The 12,229-nt window shown below is 41.7% G+C and overlaps 1 protein-coding gene across 2 annotated transcripts in view; it reads left to right on the top strand.

The window, feature by feature from the left end:
• Window positions 1-7,431: 7,431 nt before the first annotated feature.
• The window catches only part of TIAM2 (TIAM Rac1 associated GEF 2), an 89,007-nt gene continuing 84,209 nt past the window's right edge, over window positions 7,432-12,229 (top strand). For both annotated transcript variants that reach the window (XM_085055796.1, XM_085055794.1), the window contains exons 1-2: window positions 7,432-7,545; window positions 8,602-9,804. In XM_085055796.1, the coding sequence (XP_084911922.1) occupies window positions 8,608-9,804 (1,197 nt within the window). In that variant the 5' untranslated portion in view covers window positions 7,432-7,545; window positions 8,602-8,607. The remainder of the gene's footprint in view (window positions 7,546-8,601; window positions 9,805-12,229) is intronic.

The following is a 12,229-nucleotide window of genomic DNA, read 5'->3' as shown; positions in this document are numbered from 1 at the left end:
GAGGACAGACTCTGAATAGGGCAGTCTGTAGCTGTGAAGCTACAAAGCAAATTTTTTAGTGACGAAACCTAATCCTCACTGTGCTCTTTTTGTTCTTTTAATGTGTGAGTAACATGCTGGTACTACAGGGGTACAGGAAAGGAAGCCTTAAGCTGTGTTACTGCTGTAGAGCTTTTGGCATGCAAAAATCAAGGTCTGCTTTCAATTTTCTAAGGGACTGTGTCTCAAGTTTACTTTTGGTGTCTAACTCCCAGATCCTCTGTCCTCTTCAAGGAAGTCCCACAGTTCAAGGTAGGAAAGCATTTACTTTGGAATCGACACCCTCAGGTATTTATGAATGTGCAAACTGAGAAGTAGAAAAGACCATGCCAATTGTGGCCTGGTTTCCTCCTCCTGCTCATGGAGCAGGCTGTGTAATAGGTGACAAGCAGGGAGTTTTGCAGCCACCCCAGCCTCTGTCCCTCAGCCTGAAACACGCTGTTCTGCCAGTTGCTGATGGAGGCTTTTCACTGATGCCATGGGTTAAGAGTTGTTCCGATAGACTTGGAATGTGTTATGCCAAAAAGAGTCTTTGTGGGCAGAATGTGTTAATTTTCCTGTCTTGGATTGTTCTTCCTTTCTGCCATTTGCTTCTCTTCTTTGATAGGGTCTTTGGGTCTGCTCATGGTGTTGTGAAGTGTCCTAGTCCAAAAATAACCTTTATCCTATCTTCTCCAAAGTTAATATTTTGGCACCCACAGTTTTGGGGGATATATGTGAGAGAATATCCCCATAGCTGCCTGCTGACTATGATTGTATTTGATAGCATGGGCTAGTTGCTGCTGAAACAGACAAGAAAGGAGAAAGTCAAATGTTCCTGGTGGGGAATTGGGAATCCCAGCTTGACCAGAAAGCCCAAGTCTCCCCTCCTGGTGTTACCACAGGTGAAGAGGGCTGAGGCAGAAACCTCTTCAGGAGTTAGTCTAAGCAAAGCCTGCAGACTTGAGCTCGGTCTCTAAAGTGTTGTTGCTCCACAGCCCAGGGTGGGCAGGGATGATGGAGCCCAGGCTCCCCTGCTTTTGGAGTATCTTGGCTCCTTTCATCTGCACCATCCTCAGGCCTTGAAACCCCTGGAAAGCGCCGTGTTAATCTGCACCAGGACCTGACAGTGTGCTTACAACCCGAGTAGGTGGAGAAGATCTCTCAGATCACTGAGTTAATTTCTCCTCTGAGGGCAGGAAATAGACCCTTTGACATATCAACTCTTTAACTACTGCAGCTACTGCATTAAGCCAAGATGTTAGCTGGTGTTCCTGGTGGGTTCTTTTTTTTTTTTTAAACAAGCTTAATGGCTTTTATTTAAATGGATGTGCACTTTAGCCATTGTATATAAATTCAATAACATTTACAAATGGTGAAATTTGTTTTTCCTGCCAAAGAAAAATAAGTCCCTAGAGATTTAGATTGTATCGTCACTGGTGTAATATGATAAGGATCTTCAGGCTTGACTCAACCTTCCATATTGCACTAACTTGAAAGCTATAAAGCCTAATTTAATAAAGCTGCTTGTTTCTTGAACCTAGAGTGATGGGTTGAGTAAAAGAAGGAATCACGTCCCAGATACTGGACGTGTAATTCTGATGTGATATAGATGTGAAGCACTGTAGATCTATTGGAATTAATGTTATTTTAAGAGAAGGAACCAGAAAATGAGAGTGTCCCTTTCTTGCTTAAACTGTGAAATTAGAAGTCTGTCTGCAATGTAGGTATAATTCACAGTGTGAAAAGAAGTGTCTGGGGTCATAAAGGCTACTTATGTTTAATGAGAAAAACAATTGGCTTTAATTCGTTGTGTAAGCTACCAAACAGTTCCTAGTACAGGAGACTAGAACTCTGCAGAGACTAGTGAGTGAGTGAGGCATTCTGGCTTCAAATTGAATTTTTAAGGCAAAATAGTCCTATTTTTTTTTTTTAAATACAGGCATACTTGTGGTGTTTTGGTTATTCATTCTTTGAATATAGTGGTGTATAATGCAAAGTATCTTGCCAAGAATACCGTGGTATAATTATTATGGTATATTTTTATAATAGGAATGTGATTGAGATTGCAGGAATAAGAAATCTGCTTCTGATTTGTGGAAGCATGTGACCAAAGTGCGTAGTTCGAAAAAATACAGTAAATTGTTTCCAGTAAGAAACTCCACATTTAATCCAGCTACAGTGTTGTGCTAACCTGCCCCCCTCATTAATTTCACATATCCGTCTATACAGAGCCATGCAGGAAGGGGAGGGCAGGTTCACATTCTAGCATTCTGTATTACTTTCATATTAAAAGCCGAAGTAGATTAAAAGTTAATTAAAGCTTCAAACCTGTAATTCTGTAGCCCTGTAAGAATTCACAAAGCACAGTGATTCTTTGGAAAACTTATGAGCACATTAATTTCAGAAAGTTCATTATATACAATTTCAACAACTTTGTAAGCCTTTTAGAATGGACAGTGTTTTAATCATTAGGTGAAAGAGGATGTAAAAGTAGTTTGAAAGAAAATACAGGAATAGCTTGGGCAATTCAAATAAACAAACACTAACACAAAGAGCTTTTTCTGACGTAAAAAACTACCAGCACAATTGCTGTATCTCAAACCCTGCAACATTTCTATTTTAATCTGCCATTAAAAGAAAACAAGCTGATAATTTCTTATAAATCAGGTGACTTTCTGTTTTGGTTTTTCTTATTCTGAAATACTTTCAGATTCTGCATTATCCTGGCTCCTCTAGTTCTGATGACAGTCTCCTGGGGTGCACGTGGGAGCCATGCATTGAGGACAGCTGCCTGTGCAAAGACCCTGGCACTGCCTTTTCTCCCCTCTGTGCCTCCCTGCTCCCTGTGCACAGTCCAGAGGTGGCCATAGCAGCCCTGATCCGTGGCTGGGAGCCCTTACCTGCCCTTGGAAACATACAGGTTTTAAACACACCAGAAAGCAGATGATTCCTCTTGCTTCATCACTGGAGAGTAGCTGATGGTATATTTGCCCTTGAAGGCCCTTTGTATAAGACTTTTTATCACTGTGGAGTCAGTTGAAGCTGTGTCCTTCTTTGGCAGATGCTTAAATTTGGGTGGGTGGCTGTGAGGGACTTGTGCCCAGTGGCATGTATTCCTGGTCCTATCCTGCCTTGAAAGGAACTGCAGTGGTGCAGGTAACAGTGCTTCTGTTAGTGAGGAAAATCTGATGAGTTTGTGATACATGCTTGCTGTTTAAGCTACAAGTAAAAATAAAAAATACTTGGTTAGTTTCTGTCTTTCTTTCCTCAAGGAAAGGCTTTCTTAAAACGTTTAAACTGCACGTCCTGCTGTGTGATTGTGAAGAACTGAGAAGATGGAGGTTGCTCTCTTCTCCCAGGTAACAAGTGGCAGGACCAAAGGAAATGCTCTCAAGTTGTGCCAGGGGAAATTTTAGGTTAGATACCAGAAAAAAAAATCTTCACTTGAAAGAGTGGTCAGGAATTGGAATAGGCTGCCCGGGGAAGTGGTGCAATCACCACCCTGGAAGTGTTCAAAAGGCATGTGGATGTGACAGTTTGGTTTAGTGGTGAACTTGGCAGAGCTGGGTTGACATGATCTTAGAGATAGTTTCCAACCTTTATGATTCTGTGTAGGATCTTATTTTATAGGGATGAGACAGCTAGCTCTAGCTCTTACCTATTATTTAGCTCTTAATCTAGCTCTTCTTTTAAATGCTTTTTCCTTGTTAAAGATAGAAGGTTTTAAATTTAGGCTCTTCTGCTGTGCATGAAGAGTTTTGTTCCCAGTAGTACTGAAGACTCTCATGAATTCCTGCATTTTTTAATGAGCCCTCACTCAGTGGTGCCAATTTGATGGGATGGTGTTAGCCTCATCTGCACCCATCCATACTGTTATTTTTAACTCTTTTTTTTTTTAATTGTATTTGTCACTCTGGCACAGATGACATATTTAGTAAAGTGAGACTTAACATTCCTGTAACTCTTCAGTAGATTTTTGGGGAAGCTTCAGCAAGGGTAATTGGTTTGTAGATCACTTATTATTCATCTACCAGTGAAGATTTGTTTTCACCAGCCACGCAGAGGAATAAAGGTATCAAAATACATCAGAGGTTTAGCTTTGGTACATGTGTTTGTCTCATGAGACTGAAGTTTAACATTGCTAGGGTTCACTTTAGTTGAACTCTTTCAACATCCTAGGTGGTGAGATTGTGAATCCCGGTCAGGCAAATCTGCTGAATCTCCCTAGGAAGATGCTACCACTTGCCTTTTTAGGGCCTCTTGCCTTTTTAGGGCCACTGTCCGATGCTGACTGTGGTTGTGGAGAATTCAGCCTACTGATGGCTTCCCATCTGGAAGTTTGCCATTTTCTGACCTGTAGTTTTAGAGAGTCTCAGCCCAGTTAGTGTGACTGTATGGGAAGTAGATGGCTGACAGTAGCAAAATCATGTTTGGTATGTGTTCCCACTGCAGCAGATGAGAGCAGTGCAGGAGCCTGTCTTCCTTGACTCAGATCTCCCACCAATTCATAACACAATAATTCCTTGTTGTATCTCCTAAGCAAACCTAATACTGGGATATTATTACTATGATTCAGTTTTGCTTGAAATAAGGTTAGTGACTCAAGTTGGGAAAACTTTGAGAGATTAAGACTAGAGAGGAAAGCACCCCTGCAATTGCTGAGCACCACTTGTACGTGTGTTCACCTTAAAGAAAGTAATTTTCTCCTCTAGTATTCATAAAGCAGCCCAGCTGTGGTGGTAATAATGAGGGAGTAGAGGTAGCAGGCGCTTCTCTGAAACAGCGCCTGAGCTTGTGTGTTTGTTTTTTGAAGGGAAAAAAATCTAGGAGAACTTTATGTGGAGAAGCCTCAAGGTGGGGAAATACATTTTTAGCTCTAGGGTTATGACTGGTGTTAATGTTTGGGTGTGGTGGGGATGGTGGGGTTCCCGGATTAGTATGTTTGCATAGCTGGGTTTTTTTGAATGTGTCAAGGGGAACCAGGGTGAAGATTGAAAACTTCTTTTTAGGGAATGTGGTTATAATTGAAAGCAAATAAACTCTTAATAGTAATCTTCAGGCACCGTGAGCTGCTTTCTAATTATGCTGATTAAAATTGCTGAAAATATTCATAGCAACTGGTTTTACTCACAAGAAGTATTCATCCCTCTGCATAGGAAACGAGAAAAGCACGTTGTCTTCTGCAGCAGTGGATAGCTGTGAGAAATACAGCTGGAGCTGAACTCTGACCTCTGCACTGTAATTTCCAGGGCTTCCACAGATCAAATAGTGTAAAACACGAGTGTTTTGGAGTGAGCACAGCCAGAGTTTGTCCATAACCACCAACCTGCCCCTGTATCATGCAGCCTTTGGGTATAAGCTGATTCACTCTGCTCTTCCTCCACCAACTGGGAGCAACAGAAATAAAATCACTTCACACAAGTGTGATGCAAGAGAAAGGCATGGCAGCTGATTTCCAGGGTGGTGGTCTTTGTGCAGCCTCAGAGATGCCTCAATGGGTTATTGCAGTGTGTGCGGATTTTGAGCCCATCACAGCTTTCTGAGTGGCTGGGATGCTGAGAAAAATCCCTTGGGGCTATTTCTATGGAGTTTATTGACTGTTCTGTTGTAGTGCAGACTGATTCCTGCACAGACTGAGACACTGTTTTGTAGACATTGTACCCTGAGATAAATTTATTCTCTCACCCATTGTGTGGCCTGTGTATCAGATCAGATGTGTACAATGGAACCTGGTGGCCACGGCTCGAGCCTTGACGAATTGAATGTCTGTCTTTTGAGGTTCATGACAGCAGCTTGCTCGCTGCCTACTCTGTTAAAAGGATTACCTAACCATTGCACAATCACTGTGGAGACCAGATGGTCTTTTTGCCTGTTTCTTTAGACAAATTGAGTGCAGTGTTTCCTTATGAATAGATATAAGCCCCTCAAAGCCCCCTTGCTGAATGCACTTTCTGCTCCCAGATGAGGAATTCCAAATGTAAACTCATTGCTTGTTTGTGGTCTGTGCCTCTTGGATATGGGAGGAGAGTTCTGCTGGGTGTTTGTGACTTGTACAGGAGCTTGGAGCTTAGGAAGTTTGTGTGTTGTCTTCTGCTAACCTTGAATCAATAGTCTTTTGTTCAATCCAAGTTGCATATGACACTTCAAAAACTGTTTACACAGAGAAGTGCACTTAGCAGCATAGGCACATCAAACCTGCACAGGCAAGGGTATCATAAATAGCAAACTTGAAAATTGTTAGAGAGAATAAGAAAGTTACAGATTTTTTTTTTTTTAATGTAAGATGAAATTTCTGTGGTTTATCTGTTTTATCAGATATCTTTGTGACAGCAGGCATTAATTAGTGTTTATAGGTCTGTAGCATCTCTGTCATGATATATCTCTTCTAAGTGATTTAATTGCTAACCTTTTTCTAGGTTTGCTGTTATGACTGTTTTTAGTTCTAGTTTGCAACCTTTACCTTTGTTTTTGGTAAGGTTAGCTAAATACCAATTAATTAATTTATGCCCCTTCAAGGTTCTTATACAGTAAATAGGCATAAAAAGAGTCAACAAGAGCAAACCCCAGCATGTTCAAATCAAGTAGTTATTCAACTGAACATTATGAACAGTAGCGATGCAATTTAGGCAGAAAGGAAAAAATTTGGTGGTGGTGTGTTAAGAATAGTTTCTAACTTAATTGTGTGTTCCAAAATGGAGTCTAAAATCTTATTCTACTTCTTTTCTATGGAGTGTTTCAATCCTTAAAGTACTGGTATGTTCTATGAGATCCAGCTTTGGTCCTTTTGCTTTGCCATGTAGTCTTTGTGTGCCAAGTGATGAGCCAATATTTTCAGAGAGTTAGGAAGGGCTTGGGTCTTGTTACCTCTGGGTCTGTGCAATGCTTGGTGCAGCTTTTTTCTTGTTTTACTGGAAGATTAACTAAAATCAGAACAAACCTAAAGAAGGAGGTTACTGGGTGACTGCTGGAGTAAATTTCATGGTGGCCTTTCACTGCAAAGGTCATAGTTGGAATCCAGGCACAGGGAAGGATAAACAGATGCTGAGGGACATTGATCTGATCAGTGTGATCCACATTGTAAAGGATGACTGCACAATACTGCCAACTGTAATTGGTCTTCCAAAAGGAAAACCAGAGAGGAACGGAAATTTGTCTTAACTTGTCAGTGAGAGGGGAGAAGGACAAAACTAGGAAATGAAATACTTACTAAATGACTTATTTCTACTAATTCAATGTCAATTGTTAAAGTATGCTCATAAAAATGTATGTTTAAAGTCCAGGAATGCCCTTCATCAGACTTCTTTTAATTTCTAACTTTTGATTTTTTTTTATAGTTATTTTACAAACAACTGGAGTAAAGTATAAGTTCTACTTGACTGAAGACCATTTTTTGTCTTTTTGGTGTTTTCTAGGAAGGCTGTGTGCAGCTCTATTCTGGTTTTGGCAAGTGTAGTGGCTGGCCACGAAGACATTGCAGAGCATGCTGACTGCTAACTGTGCCCGTGTTTGAGAGTGTTCCTACAGGTTTGCTCCTTCTTTCCTGCTATACTTTTAATCTAAAAGTGCTGAGGGCTTGAAGTAGGGATGTTAAAATATACAAACTCCAGAAGATAAGATTGTGCTTTTGCAGTGGCTTATTTTGATGAAATTTTAATGAGGCAGCAGTGTGTCCTCCTCCAGGTGATAGTCTGAGATCTGATGTGTAAAGAAGCATAGAGCTGATTGAAAAAGCATTTTGATGTTGTTTCTGTAAGTCACAAACACTGGAGATTCATTCTGAGCAACAAAAAGAACAGAACAATCTTTTTTATTTTGGGGTGCACTTTATGTAGGTTTGAAATTTTCAGTTACCTCAGTGGGGCAATTTAACTGCTCCAGTGTGTGCTATTCACTGCAAACACTGTGAAAAGCTGGAGTATTTTACTAAGAGAACTGTGCTGTGCTGAATGAACATAATGCAGTTTTGTGCTGTAGTGGAAGATGAAGCTATTTGCTAAGCAAGTTATTTTTTGTCTGATTTTTGGCCTTGTGTTTTTTTCCTTTCTCCTAGATTAGCTCAATTTAAATGCATAGCTGGGGTTTTCTGAACATTTTATTGAGGCAACACTTGGTTGCACAGAAATCAGTCAAGCTGCAACTGCAGTGGGCTTGTCTGCTGGCAGAAGGGATTTCTCTGAAAGTACAGTTCACTTTACATCTAAGTTATGATTATCTTGCTGTCTCCCTTTCATTATGCCATTGTTCTTGGGAGCCAGAGATTTTGTAAGTTATAAGAAAAGGATGTTGCCAAGGGTGTGGGTGGAGAAAGGTGTTGACATGATTTCAATGGAGTTAGATTCCAGCTTTATAACAGAGGGGTAATGAACCATGGAGAGAATAGGCCTTCCTAGCTTGCCCCTAAAATAAGTTCAGTTATGAATTTCATGTTGTACATGGCTATTTAATGACTTTTTAAAAAAAAAACAATTGCTCCATATCATTTTTTGAATAGGTGTTTTCCTGTGTAGAGGGTAAAAATGGCCTGTTATTTTTTGCTCTGTCTTTTAGCCATTGTTTCTAATGAAATTCTTTTAAATTTAGTGGAAAATGGGGAATTCAGAAAGCCAGTACAGTCTTCAGGGATCAAAAAATCATGCTGCTACTACAGCTGGTGCCAAGCAGAAGCCTTGCTCTCTGAAAATTCGCAGTATTCATGCTAAAGATGAAAAGTCTTGCTCTATGCATGGATGGGGACATACCAGCAGTGGCTCAAACTACAAATCAAGGTCCCTTGCCAGAAGCTGCCTTTCACACTTCAAGACTAGTCAGCCTTATTCCTCTAGACTTGGTGACACTGTGATGAAAATCTCCAAAAGCAATGTCCATGCCAAAAACAGGACAAATGCCTCTGGGGACTACTGCCAAGGAAATAACGCAATGTTTTTGCCGGAGAATGGATTCCACTATATTGGCTTCCAAGCTGGAAGTAATCATGCTGCCTCTCGAGAATGCAACGGCCACATTTTAAATTGCTATGGAAAGAGTGAGGGTCTTGCATCAACCTTGCCATCAGAGGACAGGAGGAGTCCGAAAGTTCTCATTAAAACTCTGGGGAAGCTGGATGGTTGCTTGAGGGTCGAGTTCCACAACAGCAACAACAGCAAGGTACCAACTGAGGAGTCCAGTGGGCCAGTGCAGCTGCTGAGGTATTCGCCTGCTCTGGAATCTAAGCCAAATAACCTGCTGGACGTCAGGAGGAACTCCAGTGCAGATTGTCCTTCAAGCCATCGTCTGTCACCTACTGATTCAAGGCTTCGGTCTAGTAAAGGGAGCTCCCTCAGCTCCGAGTCTTCATGGTATGACTCCCTCTGGGGAAATGCTGGGGATATCAATGAGCTGGATGGTTCATATTTGACCAGGAGCACTCCAGATACAAGCATTCATGCCAGTTTCCCAGCAAGCGACAACAAGAAGCCCTTCAACCAAAGTTCATCTCTTTCCTCACTCCGAGATCTCTATAAGGATACAAATTTGGAAAGCACCCCTCCACCTGGGATCAGGCTGTCTGATGAGTATATTGACACTCCTGGTAGCCTAAGCAACCGTGTCTCGTTTGCCTCAGACATTGATGTTCCCTCCAGGGTAGAGCAGGGAAGTCCTGCACATTACACCTCCTACACACTCCCGTGCAGAAAGTCTAAGCCCCTTGGGGACGATGCATCCAAGAAGGATACATTAAAGAACCGAATGCGACGCATCAGTGACTGGACAGGAAGTCTCTCAAGGAAGAAAAGGAAGCTGCAGGTATGTACAGACCCCAGCCTAAGTGTCTGAAAGTTGGTTTTTAGCAACTGTGTTCTTATAAGCATAGTGATTGCATCATGTTTGTCTTTCTTGCAGGATAATTACTTCCTTATCTCTCTTAGTAATTTGTAGAATTCTGTGAAACACTGCATCCCTGGTGCTGTCTGAAATGTCAGCAGCAAAAAAAGACACAGGAGTGTGTTCAAATTTTCCCAACCTATTTTGTTCTAAGTTAACTCCAATCTTTTCAGCCTAATGTCTCAGTGAATTTTCTTTTGAAATTGTTGCATTGCTTAAAAGTTGGCTTGGGTTTTAAACCTTCTTTTGATTTCAAATATCAAAATACTACCTCTCTTTCTATATATGCTATAAATTAGCATACATTATCTGAAGAGTGTGGAAGGAGCACTAGAAGGAGGACATTATAACTATCTTTGAAGATGTTCCCTGTCTGTGTTACTGGCTTTAGCACTCACTTTTTGCTGTCGGTCCACCTCTAGCAAGGCAAGCAGCTGTATTGACCAGAGGTGCTGGTTCTGCCTCCACCTCTTCTGAAGGCATTACATGGAGCAACCTCCTCCTTCCTGTGTGTCAGCTTGGTTCACCAGATGGAAAAGCTTGAATTGCCATCTGGCTCACTGGGAGATGGTAGTGTGAAGAAGGAGAAGGGAGGGGAGAGCAAGAGGGAGGGAAAGGATGTTTCTTTAAAAGAATTTAAGACTTATCCCATTAATAGGAATTTAGGATGCCTGTGGTCAGGAATGAAATTCTCATCTCTAGCTGCAGGCCCCAGAATTGGCTCTTTAAATACCAGACTGTGCCTGGTCTCTGTGTGTGAGTTTGCAAGCTGAGATGAGACTGTTTTTGGATTTGGTTTGGTTTTCTTTCTTTTTTTTTTTTCCCCTGAATCTTCTCTGGTGTTTCTCATGCAGGAACAGTCTCTGTTCTTCCCTAAATGAAGTATGCTTCCTTTTAGCAACATCGAGGTGCTGGCCACTTCAGAAGTTAGCAGAGAGTGAAGGGAACACCCACTTCTGCAGCTTAGGCAGCAGCTAAGCAGTAGATCGTAACACATGCTTTATGTGGCATGTAGAGCAAATGCTGTCTCCTGTGCTGGAAATTCAGACAGGTAGTGTGCTTAACCACGTGCATCTGTCATTGCAGTGTAAAACTCTGACAGACCCTTGGGCTCAGAAAGAGGTCAGCATAAGGTTTGCTGGTGTGCATCCTAGTTGGGGTCTATAGAACTGGGAAACGAAAATGAAAGCTGTTTATTTGGATCACTTCTTTTGTGAGTTGATGTTCATGTGAGTTTGGTGTTCATATGTTCATTTTGTGAGTTGGTGTTCATGTGCTTTATCAGATGCTGTCTTTTCACCTTCTTACTCAGCTGTGAAAGAGAGGGCAGAAAAACCTGGAATCACTGAAGAACCTCAGTGCTGTGTTCCAGGATTCTTCACTGGTTTCAACATCTGTAGCTGTTCTGGATTTTACTTCTAGGCTTTACATATGATTTCTGCATCCCAGACCTTTACTATGTATTACTTAGTTATGACATTTACAGAATGGCATTTGTGGTACGCGATTCATAGCTGTTTTGAATTCACTGTGCAGTGAACTGACTTCAGACACAGCAAGGAAATTTGGCTGGCGAGATTGCATCAAGCTTGAATCAGTTTCTGGTAGAAGGAAAACAGCCCTAGCTCCAAAAATGGTGGTTTCTTAGAAAAAGGCATAGGAAATGGTTAGTCATTGATTTTAATCAGACAAATATCCAGTGACAGGAAGGGTAAGAGGGAGGTAGTGAATGCTTTTTAGTTTTGCTGCTCCTTGTGTGGCTTGATTGGTTCTTTTCCATCTTTCACACTTTAAGTAACCTGCCATCTCTTCTGGGGGTTGCTGTGTTGTAGTTTTGGTAATTCTTATACCCTTACCAGGTCCTTTAGCTTCAAAACACAGAGGTGTACATGGTTCTGGTCTGTCAGACGGTTGTTCCCTATTTGTCTGTCTGTTTGTCTCGGCGATTGCAGCGTCTGTGCTTTGCTCTGAACAACGCATCCCTTCCTCCGTACATTAGTAATAACTGCATGTGAGTCACTTGGGCTGAACGTAGGTGAAAGCTGGAATATTTCCCTATAAGTGGTCCTAAGTGCTGCTGGTGGCTGGGTAGTCTCTCCAGCTGCCCCAGTGGAAACAAGTCAACCAAGCCCCCAGCTTCATGGGGACACAGGACTAGGAGGCATAGGCTTGGGATATTGAGGCCAGACCCTTGACACTAGAAAGGCAGTGGAGTTTAATCCTCTTTGCGAACAAATTGCAGCTTAAACACAGGTAGGCTTTTCTCCATCTTGAAGGCTCTTGCCAGACCCTCTTGCTCAATGCTTGCTAACTGGCAGAGTAAATGTAGTCCCAGCCAGTTTGTTCT

This window comes from Lichenostomus cassidix, chromosome 3 (genome assembly GCF_008360975.1).
Source record: "Lichenostomus cassidix isolate B80296 chromosome 3, HeHo_3.0, whole genome shotgun sequence".
NCBI lineage: Eukaryota > Metazoa > Chordata > Aves > Passeriformes > Meliphagidae > Lichenostomus > Lichenostomus cassidix.
The sequence above is the reverse complement of the archived record's forward strand: the minus strand, read 5'-3'. Positions and strand labels throughout refer to the sequence as shown.